The sequence below is a fragment of the Glycine max genome, chromosome 1 (assembly GCF_000004515.6).
Source record: "Glycine max cultivar Williams 82 chromosome 1, Glycine_max_v4.0, whole genome shotgun sequence".
In the NCBI taxonomy this organism is placed as follows: Eukaryota; Viridiplantae; Streptophyta; class Magnoliopsida; order Fabales; family Fabaceae; genus Glycine; species Glycine max.
Genome location: NC_016088.4, coordinates 42,300,502 through 42,317,120, shown reverse-complemented (window position 1 = coordinate 42,317,120; position 16,619 = coordinate 42,300,502). Strand labels below are relative to the sequence as shown.

Sequence of the window (16,619 nt, the reverse complement as noted above, 5' to 3'; positions counted from 1 at the left end):
GTGCTGAAGAACTGCATCTTGACACTGATGATTCTGTGGAAATTTCTGCATTAATGCAACTCCTTCACCATTCCAGCAATCGGGAGTGATTATAAAATAGAAAAACTAAGATGAATTTAATTTAAATTACTGCTTTGTTATCATTCTTGATGGATGTTCTAGCATTCATGAGTATTGACTTTGGTTTAATGGCTTCCATTTCTTACTATATGATTAAATCCTACTCTGATATTGGATGACCATTGGTTGAAATGAATACCAAAATCTTCTCCAAATGTGTCAGCCATGTCCATGACCATTGGTTTTTTTTTCAGGTTATCATAGACTACTTTTAATTGACATTGTTGTTGAAGGTCGTTCGGGTTATAGCAACTCCAGGTACGTACGTAGGAACTAGCATGTATATACTGCTGTTTCATTTAAAATATTATATAATGGTGTTTGCTTTAAAATGTTATATACTGGTGTTTGATGTAAAATGTTGCATACTGGTTTCAATGAATGAGGAATTGAGTCCCTTAGGAAATGAATTTTTTTTTGGAAGGCATAAAATATATATATTATTAAAATGATCAAAGCAGTACAAGTGGTACTGGAATAAAAGAAATACAAGCACCTCTGGTGCTGCCCTCCAAAAAACCCCAAGCTATCCCAATAAAAGGCAATCCGAATTAGATTAACCAAAGGATTCCGATATGTTGGAAGACCATTGGTTAAAACTAATGTCAAAACCTTTCTCTTTAGATTTAAGCCAAGACCAAACTAAGTAGAAAGCCTCATCCATGACTTTATATGAATCAAAAGGTTTTTCTTGAAAAATCAGAAGATTCTTGTGATGCCATATAATGCTAGTTAGAGCAACCCACCAAGCACTCCATCTACTCTGATTTGTGTTTGTCCCAAACCCAACACAAAATTGAACAAAATGATTTAATGGGGAGGCTGGAAGGGGTCCTACAGCCTTGATCCATCCTATTGATTCCCACCACATATTTATTGTCCTTTTACAATTAAAGAAGAGATGCCCCACTTCCTCCTGCCCCCTTGGCCACAGAGTGGGCAACCAGCATCTTGAATATCCACATGTCTCCTTAACAGATTCCCTATGGTGGGGAGCCTGTCTTTAAGAAGTCTCCAAATGAAAACTGCTACCCTTGGGGGTATATTCAGATTCCAAATTAGTTTAGAAAACCTGTCTTGTGAACCAGAATCATTTAGCTTCAGCATTAGGCTATAAGCTGACTTAGTGGAGTACACACCGTTAGGTTCAGCTTTCCACATCATAATGTCCTTCTCATTTCTCTGAATACATATAGATGTAATGTCTTCCATAAAGCTCATAGCCAAGTCATGTTCATGATCAAAAAGATTTCTCCTCCACTGCAAATCCCATCTCCAATTGTCCTGGGAGAAATTACCCATCATTGAAATGAGGTTGTGTTGCTGACTGCTTATCATGAAAAGTTGGTTGTATTGCTGTTTACGAGTGCATTCGCCTACCTATCTGTCATGCCAAAAATCAATTCTGTCACCACAACCTATCTTCCAAACCATGTTTTGATGAAAAATGCTGTGCTGAGACTGGTGGTAAATCTTCCTCAGATCCTTCCACCAATTGGAAAATCCCCTTTTATCTCTTCGAAGCTGGAACTCCTTCCATCCACCATATTTGGAGTTAATAATTCTGGCCCATAGCTGCTTTTGTTCAGAAGCTAGGGCCCATTTCCATTTTCCCAGTTGGGATACCCAAATAATAGAAAGGGGTTTCTATTTATCTGCAGTTCAGAAGTTGGGCTGCCTCATTTGCCCAGTTGACCATCCCTCCAATAATCCCAAACTGACTTTTGGCATAGTTGATCTTTAATCCAGAAGCCAATTCAAAACCTCGCAGCAAAGCCTTCAAAACTAGAACATTCTCCCAAAGAGCCTCTCCCTCAAAAGTCGCGTCGTCAGCATATTGCAAAATATTAGTGGGCTCCTTATTCTTCCCAACCATGTAGCTTCTATATATTTTTTTTTTGGAAGGAAAAATTAGATATATATTAATATATGTAAAAACAGTACAAGTGGTACTGGATATAGGAAATACAAGGCACCATTGGTGCTGCCCTCCAAAAAGCCCAAGCTACCCCGGCTAAAAAGGTTATCCCATACAGGTTTAACCAAAGGAATCCGAGATGTTGGAAGACCAATGGTTCAAACTGATGTTGTAACCTTTTTGTCTAGCCTTTAACCAAGACCATATTAAGAACATAACATCTTCCATGACCTTCTGCGGCTCGAAAGTTTTGTTCTGGAATATGAGGAAGTTCCTATGCTTCCATATAGTACTTGTCAACGCAACCCACCATCCACAGCAAGTACTATGATTTCTCTCAGCTCCAAAACCATCACAAAACTGAAGAAAATGGTCCACTGGAGAGACTGATAGAGGTCCCATAGCCTGAATCCAGCTCATGGACTCCCACCAAAGCCCTAGTATCTTCTTGCTATTGAAAAATAGATGCCCCACCTCCTCTTGCACATCACCACATAAAGGACAAGCAGTATCCTGAATGTTCACCCCTCTCCTTGAAAGATTAGCTCTAGTGGGGAGTCTGCCACTTAAAAGCTTCCAAGTGAAAACTGCATGTTTTGGAGGGATTTTCATATTCCAAAGTAACTGTGATGTTCTCTTATCCAAGGCTGGTGAAGAAGGAGTTATCAGTAGATTATAGGCAAACTTAGTGGTATACACCCCACTAGGGTCAGCTTTCCATAACATAACATCTTTAACATATCTCTGAATGTACATGGAATTGATCTCCTCCATAAAATTCACAGCTTGATCACTCTCATAATCAAACAGATTCCTCCGCCACTTGAGATTCCAACTCCACCTGTCTTGGTCAAAAGTCCCCATCATAGAAATGAGATCATCTTGCTGTTCATTGATGAGAAACAACTTGATTGTATTTCTGTTGGAGAGTAAAATCCTCCCCTATCCACTTGTCTTTCCATAAATAAACTTTATCCCCATAACCCACCTTCCATCTCATGCAATGCTGAAAAATGCTCTGCCCATCATAATGATACAACTTTCTTAGATCCCTCCACCAACCAGAATGTCTTCCTTGAGCCCGAGCAGACTGCAAGGCCTCCCAACCTCCATACTTAGAATTGATAATCCTAACCCAAAGCTGTTGGTGATCAGAAGCTAAGGCCCAAATCCATTTGCCCAACAAAGCTGTATTAAATTTTGCTATGTCTTTTATCCCTAGGTCCCCCTCACACTTGGGAAGACAGACGATGTCCCATTTCACCCAAGGAATTTTTTTATTATCTTGGTCTCCTCCCCACAGAAAGTTCCTCTCCAACTTTACCAATCTGTTTATTACCTTTTGAGGGATCTTGAAGAATGACAGGAGGTATATAGGCAGAGCATTAAGAACTGAATTGATTAGAGTGATCTTCCCTCCCATGGATATGTTTTTTCGAGCCCATTTAGATAGCTTAGCCTCACATTTTTTAATTAAAGGCTCCCAGACTATACTGCTTGATGATTTAACCCCTATAGGAATACCCAAGTAGCTGAAAGGGGTTTCTAAAAGACTACAATTCAAGGTTTGAGCTGCTGCATTGATCCAATTAACATCTCCCCCTATAACTCCAAACTGGCTCTTGGCATAATTAATCCTCAAGCCTGATACCATTTCGAAACCTCTCAGCAAAGCCTTCCAAACCACAACATTATCCCAATAACAATGGGGCTAAAGGGTCCCCTTTCCTCAAGCCCCTAGAAGGGACAAACTCCTTTGAGGGACTGCCATTAACTAAAACTGATATGGTTGCTGTTGTGAGACATGCTGAAATCCATTGTCTCCACTTTGGACAAAATCCCATTCTTTACAGCATATAGTCAAGAAAGGACCATGAGATTGAATCGTAAGCCTTTTCGAAGTCCACCTTGAATACCATAACTGGCTTCTTACATCTGCAAGCTTCCTCTATCACCTCATTGAGGATTAAGGTTCCATGCAGAATGTGTCTTTCTTTGATGAAGGTTGTCTGTCTCTCATCAATAAGAGCAGATATAACTAGCTTCAGTCTATTTGCTAGTAACTTGGCTATGACCTTGTACATACAGCCAATCAAGGAGATTGGTCTATAGTCATCAAAAGTCTGAGGGTGATTAATTTTGGGAATTAGAGCCAGGAATGAAGCATTGTTGCCTTCCGTGCCTCCTCGTTATAAATCTCAGCTTTATTCGAGGTTGCACTAGCACGATCACCACCAATCTGTGCTTCTTCCTCGTCTATCAGGTCAATATCTTTCCTTTCAACTTTTGTTTTGTAAATTACAGAGTAGTTTTCAAAAGCAAAGGTCAAAGGAAAGATATTGAGCTGGTAGAGGAGGAACAGGCACGGATTGGTGCTGATCCTTCTAGTGGGACCTCCAATAAATCTGAGAATTATAAGGAGGAAGCATGGAAGAAAACACAGAAGCATAAATCAAAGAGGGTGGAGAGTGTCAACGCTGATGCAGAAGCCTTTGGTGATGACTCGAAAATTCTGATTGCTTTATGCATTGTGAAGCTGAAGCAGTAGAACATACTGTCGCAACCTACCCTTCGGCGGGAGGGCGACGCGTGACTCGCGGGATGCGTGTTCCACGAAAGGAATACGCGCGGAGTCGCCACCAACGTTTATTTGAGGAAAACGTCGGAAAAACCGGAAAAGACGCGATCTACGAACTTTTAAGTGAAAAGGTTCAGGAGTTGTATTTATGCGCGGGGAAGGTATTAGCACCCCACACGTCCGTAACAAGGGACGGCAGCCTTTAATCGAATGTGCAAACATGACTTTGATTTTTAGTTCCCTTTTATGTCCTTATATCCTTTATACCTTTTTTATATTTTTTGTCTTTTTGTGGTCGACAAGGGTGTTTCCCTTTGCTCCTACGTATTCCTCAATTTGCGATGAGGAAATCAGACCTACGTAGTTCTTTCGGAACAAAGTGTTTGGTTGAGTTGTTTTTGTCTTTTTTGCAAAGTATGTTTTTATTGAACAAAAGGTCATTTAAGGTGTTGGACCATTAAACGGTCTTTTGATTTTGAAAGATGAGAAACGTTAAGGCGTTGGACCATTAACGATCTCTTGTTTTTTTTAAAGGAGAGAAACGTTAAGGCATTGGACCATTAACGATCTCTTGTTTTTGAAAGGGGAGAAATGTTAAGGCATTGGACCATTAACGATCTCTTGGGGTGGTCGACAAAAGCGGGGCTTTTGCTCCTACGTATCCTCAATTGCGATGAGGAAATCAGACCTACGTAGTTCTTACTTATCAAGTGATTCTTTTTTACTTAAGTGGTGATCATTTTAAGGCATTTGGACCTTAAAAATGATCCATTTTACTTAGTGAGAAATTGAAATGAAAAACTTCAAAAGCCTATTTTTGTGGACGAGCTTGACTAGGCGAGTTGATTTTAGCCTTAGTTTCACTTTAGTTATTAATCAATTCGATTAAGAATGAGAAATCCCAAAGAGAAAACGTCCGATTGATTTTCCGCTTTATTTGGCTAAAAGATGTTTTTTTGATTATTATATTATTTTTTACCTCTTTTTCGATTTCCAACGTGGTTACGGCACGACCGAACGGTCGGAATTTATTTTAACCGAAGTTAACGGATAATACAATTCAAACGTTCGGTGGAAATTGATTTTATTTTTAAGTTAAGCGAGAAATGACTTAAGTAAAATGGCTTAAGCACGTCAACAGGGGGTATAAAAAGTAAACAAAACGAGAATAAAAGTGCACGAAACACAATGTGGACCACTACGGGTACATAGAATGAATCGAAAAGCTTGGTTCGAGGTACTTACCCGTTGAAGATCGAAGAACGATGAAGAACGAATGAAGAACGTCGAAGAACGGTTGAAACCTTTGCGAAATTCCTCACGGAAAACGTTACGGAAACGTTTCAGAAGCGCCTCGGCTTAGATTTTCTTCACGGAAACAATTTTTCCAAGCAAATTCGAAAGAGAGAGAAGTGCCTAAGGGGCTGAACCCTTTTCTTCTTCACTTCCTCCCCTATTTATAGCAAAATAGGGGAGGTGGTTGCCGCCTAGCTCGCCTAGGCGAGCCAGGTTGCTTCCTCCAGAAGCAACAACCTTCTGGAGGAATATTCTGGAGGGCCCAAATGGGCCTGGGTGCTATTTGCACCCCCATTTTTACTAAGTACACCCCCTCTGCTTTTTTTTGGTGATTCTTTTTTCGTAAAGTTACGGAAACTTACGAATTTCGTAACGATACTTGTTTTCTTTCCGTAATGTTACGGAACCTTGCGGATTACATAATCATCCCCTTTTTGACTTACGGAATGTTACGGAACCTCACTTAATTATGCAACGATGGTTCCATTTGATTTCCGGTGTGTCACGGAAACTTACGGATTGTGCATCAATATTTTTTTGGTTTTCCGGCATGTCCTGGAATTTCACAAATTGCCTAATGATGGGTGCCAAGCACCTCACAAGGACCAAAGAAAGGTCGCATGTCATCAAGCAAAGGTCCCCGGACAAAATTAGGGTATGACAGTTGCCCCTCTTTACTTGTCTTTTATTGGAGATAAAAGGAAAGTAAAGATAAGACACTAATTTCGTTCCTCTCGATTTGACGAGAGTCGCGGGTGACCATAAAATCTCCACATGCAAATGATTTGTTGTTCCCGGAATTTCACAAATTGCCTAATGATGGGTGCCAAGCACCTCACAAGGACCAAAGAAAGGTCACATGTCATCAAGCAAAGGTCCCCGGACGAAAATTAGGGTATGACACTAATTTCGCTCCTCTCGGTTGACGAGAGTCGCGGGTGACCATGACTTGTCGTTCCCGGAATTTCACAAATTGCCTAATGATGGGTGCCAAGCACCTCACAAGGACCAAAGAAAGGTCGCATGTCATCAAGCAAAGGTCCCCGGACGAAAATTAGGGTATAACACTAATTTCGCTCCTCTCGGTTGACGAGAGTCGCGGGTGACCATAAAATTTCCGCATGTAAATGACTTGTTGTTCCCGGAGGAACAAAAGCTGCAGAAGACTATGTCAGTCTCTGCATGCTATCAAGCGTTCTGTCTTACAGATAGCAAAAGAATGTTTATACGGATAACCACTCGGGTATTTCCGCGTATCATCGGGCCCGCCGCCTCTGGATGACACAAGGGTGCGGATAACCGTAAGGTATCTCCGCGTATCATCGGGCCCGCCGCCTCTGGATGATACAAGGGTGCAGAATGACCAAATTTTGTCTCTGCTTGTCATCGGGCCCGCCGCCTCTGGATGACACAAGGGTGAAGATAACCGTAAGGTATCTCTGCGTATCATCGGGCCCGCCGCCTCTGGATGACACAAGGGTGCAGAATGACCAAATTTTGTCTCTGCTTGTCATCGGGCCCGCCGCCTTTGGATGACAAAAGGGTGCGGATAACCGTAAGGTATTTCCGCGTATCATCGGGCCCGTCGCCTCTGGATGACACAAGGGTGCAGATAACCGTAAGGTATCTCTGCGTATCATCGGGCCCGCCGCCTCTGGATGATAAAAGGGTGCGGATAACCGTAAGGTATCTCCGCGTATCATCGGGCCCGCCGCCTCTGGATGACACAAGGGTGCAGAATGACCCAATTTTTTCTCTGCTTGTCATCGGGCCCGCCGCCTCTGGATGATAAAAGGGTGCGGATAACCGTAAGGTATCTCCGCGTATCATCGGGCCCGCCGCCTCTGAATGACACAAGGGTGCAGAATGACCAAATTTTGTCTCTGCTTGTCATCGGGCCCGCCGCCTCTGGATGACAAAAGGGTGCGGATAACCGTAAGGTATCTCCGCGTATCATCGGGCCCGCCGCCTCTGGATGACACAAGGGTGCATGTCATATGACCTCAGGGTCAGTATGACAAAGATTATGGGGCGGCCGACAAAAGCAAGGCTCTTGCTCCTACGTATCCTCCAATGAGGAACTCAGACCTACGTAGTTCTAGATAACTTGTGAGACTTGAGAAAGTCTCCACCGGAAGATGCTGACATTTCCGGAAAGGGCGCAGATGACTACATTGGCCTCTGCTCATCAATCACACTTGGGGTAACTGAATGACGAGGCGCGGATAACCGTAAAGTGTCTCCGCGGGCTACCAGCTCTTGGATCATGGTAACAAAAGCGGTGCGGTCGACAAAAGCAAGGCTCTTGCTCCTACGTATCCTCCAATGAGGAACTCAGACCTACGTAGTTCTGGATAACTTGTGAGACTTGAAAAAGTCTCGGTGTTTTCTCCACTAAAATGCAAACATGCTTTAGCAAAGAGACCAATATTTCAATCGATTAGAGCAGCACATGCTTTTTTGAGTGAAAAACAATGCGTCTACCAGGGAAGGAGAGTCTGCTGATGAAATCCCCCATAGCCATAAATGAGATTTTGGATGTTTAGCATTTCGTTTCTAAATGACCATTTAGAGGAAACACTGGGTTCGACAAAAATAGAAGAAATCCACTCAAAGTGTATCAAACTCGCACAGGTAAGTGTTTTATCCTAATTCCGAACCATAGATATGTCATGACTTAACCTTGCAAATTATTTCCTATCAAATCAAAAATTACATGCGTGATCATGGATCAATAGGGCTTCCCTTGGGAATGGGTTCTTTTGGTGGGTTTTTCGGCTTTTGTGTGTTTTTGGCTTTTGATTTTCTTGTTGGCTTTTTCCTTTTCTGTTTTTGTTTAGTGTGGGGCGAAAAAGTCGCTAGCACATAGGATTTTGGTTGGTAATCAAAGGGAGAAGACCACTTTTAGGTCATGGTTTCCTTTTCTTTCTTTTGTTCATTTGGTGACAACTCTATTTTGTTCAGATATTGTCCGGTCCAAAGACCTTTCTGCACATTTCTTCTGGTTTCTTTGACCAAGAGCTTTCTTCTTTTTTACTTTCTCCCATTCTTTGGTTGGGAATTTTCTTTCTTTTCTTTTTTCTTTCTCCCACTCTTTGATTGGGAATTTCCTTGCTTCCTTTTTTTCCTTTGATTGGAAATTTTCCTTCTCTCCTTTTTTTGCTTTCTCTTTGATTGGAAATTTTCCTTCTCTTTTTTCCTTTGATTGGAAATTTTCCTTCTCTTTTTTATGCTTCCGAGGGTAAGGATTAACATTCTCACTCTGGGTCAAGGTTTATGGTGAGTCAGGATTTTGGCTCAAGACTTGTAGAATGGCTAGGCATGATACATGTCAGGGTTTGGTTTGGTTCAAGGATAAAAGGGATGCCCCACACTTTTTCCATGACACAAATGCAAAAATGATGATTTGGAAACTTTATGCAAAACTGGTTATGCATGCACCTATGCGGACACTCAAGTGTCAAATTTTTATGGTCATGTGATGCTAGGGCTCAGGATTCATTTCCTCTATTTTAAATCAACCCAATGTTTCCAAAATATGTTCTTTTATCAATTTGTGCATTAAACCAAGTCCATTTCGGGCGTCCGGGGAAATCTTCACAGCATTCACCCTTCAGGTGTATACACATTTTTTTTTTCAAAAATAGCTATGATCAGCGAATTTTTTCAAAGAAAGGTTAGAAGTCATCTCTTTTCAAAAGCATGTTGGTTTTTCAGCTAGACAACTTATTTTTCTTTTTTCTCCTTCTTTTTTTTTTTATCATTATCATTTGTTTATTTCTTTTTCTTGTTTGTTTTTTTTTTCTTCTTTTTTCTCATGAGGTATTTTGCTACCTAAACATGTGCATATTTTTGTGAGGTATTTTTGCTATATACATGCATACATGCATATCTGAGGTATCTTTCTACCTAAACATACATATATATATTTTGTGAACTATTTTTTTGTTTACATACATGCATATATGAGGTATCTTTCTACCTAAACATACATATATATATTTTGTGAACTAATTTTTTGTTTACATACATGCATATCTGAGGTATTTTCACTACCTAAACATACATATATATATTTGTGAGGTATGACTACCTTCCGAGCTTGCGCTTGCTTTATTTAAATTCATAGGATCATGAGCAACTAGGTGCGTCCTACTATAAAAAGTGATCAAATAACAAGCATAGATTCAAAAGGTACTAGGTTGCCTCCTAGTAGCGCTTCTTTAACGTCTTGAGCTGGACGCCTTATGACTTGTCGGTCACTGACCTAGTACTTTGCTTACCTTTGGCTTTGGACTTGGTCGCCTATGGGTCGGCCATGTGTCGTAGGCAACGCTCTAACTTTTTTGTGGATGAGCAGAGGTGAACTCTAAAGGTGGTGGCGGTGCGTCTATTGCCCGCTACCGGCCATCCCAATGCTACTGTGGTGTCTCGCCTTGCGTCTGCCTGGGGGCGCAGTACTTCTTGATGAAAGCCTGATTAATAGGGGCCTGATGAACTTGTTGGGGTCGACGGGCACTCTGTAGAAATGACAGAGGCCCGTAATTAGAGCTGGAAACCCTAGGACCCTGTTAGACTTCTTCGGGTCCACTGGATGTCTTGCGGGCGCGATCCCTGCAAACAATAGATGACATCAGAAATTAGTTTGAACCATATGCATACTCACCTATGTCGGGATGGCATGACCTTGCTAGGGGGGGTACAGGCACCCTGTAGGACTGATAGAGGCCCGTAACCAGAGCTGGAAACCCCAGGACCCTGTTGGACTTCTTCGGGTCCACTGGATGTCTTGCGGGTGCGATCCTTGCAAACAATAGATGGTATCAGAAATCAGTTGAACCATATGCATACTTACCCATGTCGGGACGACACAGACCAACTGATACTTTTGCAGGGGGAGATTGGCATTGCGGTCGCTGGGCAGAATGTTGCTAAGTAGCAATGTCATCTATATCTGTGTAAGAGTGGTCATGTTGGTGCGCATGATCCGCACTCATCTCTTTGCAGCGGCACGGGTGAAATCTTGCCCCGGTATTCATAGTAGTTGTGTGATAGCCTCCCTCTCTGGTTGTCCTCGCACAGTTGGCCCTCCTCCAATATCAGGGGGTGGCCCAGGAACCGTTAAAAGGAAACTACTGGTCCCTTAACTGGGAGTGCAAGTCTCGGTTAAGCATTTAAGGACAGAGGACCTTAAATTCTCTTAAGGTGTGGATGTGGAGCACACTGAAAATGAGGACACGTAGCCCTCTAAAGGTGAGGGCGTGCAGCCCTCTCAAGGCGAGGACGTGTAGTCCACTCAAGGTGAGGGCGTGCAGCCCTCTGATGGCGAGGACGTGTAGTCCTCTCAAGATGAGGGCGTGCAGCCCTCTGTTGGCGAGGACGTGTAGTCCTTTCAAGGTGAGGGCGTGCAGCCCTCTATTGGCGAGGACATGTAGTCCTCTAAAGGTGAGGGCGTGCAGCCCTCTGATGGCGAGGACGTGTAGTCCTCTCAAGGTGAGGGCGTGCAGCCCTCTGTTGGTGAGGACGTGTAGTCCTCTCAAGGCGAGGACGTGTAGTCCTCTCAAGGTGAGGGCGTGTAGCCCTCGGAGCCGAGGGCGTGTAGCCCTCTAAAGGTGAGGACATGTAGTCCTCTAAAGGTGAGGACATGTAGTCCTCTGAAGATGAGGACATGTAGTCCTCGGAAGGTGAGAGCGTGTAGCCCTCTGATGGTGAGGACATGTAGCCCTTTGAAGGTGAGGACGTATAGTCCTCTGGAGACAAGGGCACTAGTACCCAAGGGTTTACCTTTATGAGAAAGCAAGAGATCGACTCATCGAGAGGGTCGGTCATCCCAAATCCACACGACTGGATATTAGATGTAGGAAATCTATGTAGTTAACATGATTTTTAGGGATGCAGATGCATGCAACCTTTGTCTTGAAATGCGGTAAATGCAGACTTCATATGAAACAATGCAATGTAATGGAAAGTTTGTACAACGTTCATGACATTCTTTCCCTATTTTGTGATTTTGATTTTGATTTAATTTTTTTGGAAAACACAGATTGACTGTCCTTTTGAAAGAGGTGATAATTCATGCAACCTCATCCTATCTTTTTGCAAATCTCTCCGGTAACTCCCTCAGAGTGTATGTTCTGTTTGATTTAGTCACTTGACCGTTTTGGAGTGACGGGAATGGAGCCGTTTGATGTTTAATCAATCTATTGAAATTCCAGGGCTTGTCTCCCCCTTTTTTTTTCTTGTTTAAAAACATCGACGGGTAAGAACTTTTGATCTGCCCCTATGTTCACTTGAGGCTCATGCACGGTGCCCCTCATTGCCCCAGTGTAAGGCTTTGAGGTATCAATCGTTGCCTTTCGTCATGACCTTGTAGGAGGGAACCTATTGGGTGAGAACTTCTAATCTGCCCCTAGGTTCGCTTGAAGTTTTTGCATGGTGCCTTTCGTTGCCCCAGTGTAGGGCTTAGAGGTACCAATTGTTTTCTTGTTTTCACGACCTCGTAGTGAGGAAGAATGAAAGAAGCAGTTGATTCTTGCAAAAAGAATTTTCCAAGGACGAGAAATAGTTGAAGGATTTTTCAGTTGATGGATTAAGTCAAATGACTCCTATGTAGAAGCAAGATGTTTTGATGTCTTGATGATGCTAAAGGATCAAGTGCTTCTAAGTTTTATTCAAGACAAGAATCCAAGAAAATCAAGATAGATGATCAAGTTTGATCTCTTAGAATCTTTAGGAAGAAGTTTCCAAATTGAAAACAAACAAAAGGTTTGACCAAAGAATTCTATCATTTCAAATTGAGATTTGCTCTCTGGTAATCGATTACCAACAGCTGAAAATGTTTATAACAGTCACTAGAAATTTGAATTCAAAATTTATAATGTGTAATCGATTACACATGGATGGTAATTGATTACCAGCAGTTTATTCAAATTTTAAAGCCTGTGATCGATTACACAAGTCTTGTAAACGATTACCAGAGGAGATTTTCAGAAAATAATTTTCCAAGAGTCACATCTATTCAAATGGTTTATGAATGGCCATCAAAGGTGACTTGGAAACACGAATTTAAAGAGAGTTTTCATTGCCCAAAAAGTTTTATCCTCTCAAAAGATTAAGAGTTTTTTCTGAACTGAAATGTCTTATCCTCTCAAAAAGATTCCTCGGTCAACCACTTTCTTATTCAATAAGGAATTTTTGATTGATCTTCATTTTACAATCTACCTCTTTTACGAGAGACCTCTTCTTCTCTTCTTCTTATTTCTGAAAAGGGATTAAGAGACCGTGGGTCTCTTGTTGTAGAGGATTCCTGAACACAAGGGAAGGGTTATCCCTGTGTGCATTGTTAATCCGAAAAGAGAGATTGATAGTTCAATTGGGGAATAGTCTTTGCATCTTAATTCAACCCCCCTTTTCTTAAGGTAACTGAGGCCATTTGTCCAACATCCTATTCTTGATAACTCACTTCTCTCTAAAAAGACAAAATGAGGTCACATGAACGTCTATATTTTTACTTGAAAACACAGTCAATCAAATGTCTTTTTATTTTTTATTTTGAAACTTATTTTTTATTTTGAAACTTATTTGTTTTGAACTTTGCTCGTTGTTTTACGGCACCCCCACCAACGTGCAAGATGAGTAATCTCTGATTGAACGGTCTTGGAAGTCAACACTCAGGAGCGCAGGTTGCTTGAGCAAACAGACCAATGGCTTACACCCATATTCCGGTGAAAGTTGAATAAGCAAACATGCATTTGTGAGAGGATGAGGGACAAAGATATCAACTTTATCCATTTCATTTAACATTGTAGCTGTGGTTTACAATAATGGCATAAACTTGGAAACCCTGATGAGTCATTAGGGACACCTAACAACAGCTTTCAAAATTGCCCCATGTGTGGCATCTCTTGTCAATGTCAAGATTTACACGCAATTCTCCTCAAATTTCAGCCAGCCCGCATCAATTAGACCTTGCACCTTACGCTTCAGAGCCCTACCATGCTCAATGGAACGCCCCGGGGCTTCTCCGTGACAAGCACACGTTGCGTTCGAGTCGTATTCTCGGAGAAATGGAGATTGATGAACCTTGGCTAGGGTTATGGCTACCATTGAATTATCAAGTAGATATGGGAGCAAGTCAGCATAGGACACTGGAATTGGGGTGAATTCTACAGGCTTTCTCGCTGCAAAATTCACTTCTTGGTTGGTGTTTTTGGTTTGTGCTAAAGGTGGTGTTCGTCATTGGAAGTGCGGTAGACAGACTTTGTGGTAGATTTAGGGATGGCCTTTGTGAATAACTGGGTGGTGGGTAAGGAGAAAGTTTGTTATTGGCTGAGTAAAGATATTGTTGGGTTGGTGGGAAACTTGGCCGTACAGGAATGGCAGTCACAACATGGGTTTCTCCCTCATCCTCACCCTCTTTATTTGCCCCAGTTTTCTCACTCGTCCCAGTAGGATGATCAAATTTGCCTCTTTTCGGACCCACATTGATCATTTCACTGGCGAAGACCAAATCTGCAAAGCTTTGAGGGTGCGCAGCCCACCATCTTTTCATAGTAGAGTACCGATAATGTGTCTACCATCACGATTATCATCTCCTTTTCCATTATTGGGGGTACCACCTGGGCCGCCAGATCCTTCCACCTTTTGGGCGTGTTCTTTGAAAGATTCGTCCCCCTTTTTGCACATGTTCTGTAGTTGCATCCTATCCGGAACCATATCAAAATTGTACTGATACTGCCTAACAAAGGCAACCATTAGGTCCTTCCAAGAATGGACTCGGGAAGGTTCCAAGTTAGTGTACCAGGTAACAGCTACCCCAGTAAGACTTTCTTGGAAGGAATGTATCAGCAATTCCTCATCTTTTGCGTATTCCCCCATCTTCTGACAATACATCTTTAGATGGTTCTTGAGACAAGTAGTCCCCTTGTACTTGTCAAAGTCCAGCACCTTGAACTTGGGAATGACCATGTTTGGGTATTAGGAACAACTTTTCTAGGTTAGCAAAGGCATAATCTTCACCTCCTTCAATGGCCCTGAGCCTTTCCTTTAGATGATCCGCCTTTCCCTTTTCGGCCATAGCAGGAGGGGCTCTTCCCACCGCAAAATGCAATGGTTGTGGTTGTGGGCGAAACTGAGGGCCCTCCAAAGTGTTTTCAAAGGGTATACCACCAACTGCTTGCCCTTCAGTGGCATATCCGAGCCAATGCTCGAAGTCAGCTAGATTGTGGTGGGGAATTTCATGTGTCTCCCCCATGGTTTGAGAGATATGTGCCTGATGAGGTTATTGGTTCTCAATGAGTATCGGAGTGGAGTTATTGAGATTTTCATTGAGAGTGTATGCCACATTGGGTGGTGTATAGTTGGGAGGCAAGCCATATGATGGGAAGGCGTGCTCGTTTTGAATTTGCACATCATGGGGTCATCCGTACTTCCCAAATCTTTGCCTACCATATTTGAGGTTGGATGATTCATTTGCTTGAGGCCAGATGGGAGCATCGGGTTCACCTTAGCGACAGCGCTAATAGCGGAAACTATAACCGCATTGGCTTCCATTATCTTCTTCATGCTCATCATGGCCTTCATCATTGTGGCCATTTGCTCTTTTATGGCCTCCATTTTCGGCCTTCATCTTCTCTTGCACCTCCTCTGCTTCACCCATTACTCTAGCTCTAGCACGAGTTCGGTAAGGGCGCCATAAAGCGTGTCCTTTTCTTTTTGATAAGTTCATTTTATTTTATTTTATTTTATTTTTCAAGGAAAGAATGCAATGAGCAATGCAACCAATGAAAAGCATGGATGCATGCGAATGATGTACAGTCGAAGTATTGCGAATTTTTACGCAGGATATGGGGTTGAATCAATTTAGATTTTCAACATGGTCCATGACATCTTTGTCAAGGTGAAACTGGAAGTAACAAGGACATCAACAATCCTAAATATGTTTGGCAGTAGACGAAGCAGTGATGTGACTTAATTCATCTTTTGCCCCAATTTTGCAGGACGGTTACTTCCATATTTCAACTTGACTTGACGAACCTTTTTGTAAAAGCATGAGCTTGGTTCAACCCTATAATCCAAGGAATGGCAATTCTGATCGCCAATACTTCAACAACATCTCATAGGGATGAATGACTCGGGCATACTTTAAGCTTATGCACGGAAAATGTAATTATGAAATTGAGATGCCCGAAGAAACACCATTTCCTAGTTAACCATGCATTTGGTACCATGTTCAATTATTTTGTTTTGTTGTTGTGTGTTTTTTTTTTTTTTTTAGAAATGGGTTTATGATCCCAACATGGTTGGCTCATGGTGCCTAACACATGCAACTAAGAAGGTAGTGTGAAGTTTCACGCTTCCCCTTTTTTGTTTTTGTTTTGTAGAGGAAAACGCAAGGATGAGCAAACATGAAAACAAATGGTATGCAATTTTGCAGATCAAAAAGTTTGTTGAACGCATATGCATGATGATTCCATGACTCATGCAAAATGTGAGGCTGGAATATGATAACGGACAAATGCAGGAACGATATGTTCATTATGATGTTATGAAGAGATGCTTATGCGATGCATGATATGAACGCATTTTACGGACACGAGAGCCCGGAAAATTATCTCTTCTTACTTGCGCATTTGGGGGCGTAGTGCCCCATGTGTACAATTAAGAAGGTGATATGGACCTTCCGGCTTCCCGTGACAAAGGACGAGA

General features: G+C 42.1%; 2 protein-coding genes across 2 annotated transcripts; both read right to left on the bottom strand.

Annotated features, from left to right (window-relative positions):
• Positions 1-993: 993 nt before the first annotated feature.
• On the bottom strand, positions 994-1,422 carry LOC106799796 (uncharacterized). The gene has a single exon (XM_014779312.1). It carries the CDS (start codon positions 1,420-1,422, stop codon positions 994-996), a length of 429 nt encoding a protein of 142 aa, XP_014634798.1.
• A 736-nt stretch (positions 1,423-2,158) lies between these two features.
• Positions 2,159-2,902, bottom strand: LOC102665138 (uncharacterized). The gene has a single exon (XM_006574126.1). It carries the CDS (start codon positions 2,900-2,902, stop codon positions 2,159-2,161), a length of 744 nt encoding a protein of 247 aa, XP_006574189.1.
• Between the last annotated feature and the right edge of the window lie 13,717 nt (positions 2,903-16,619).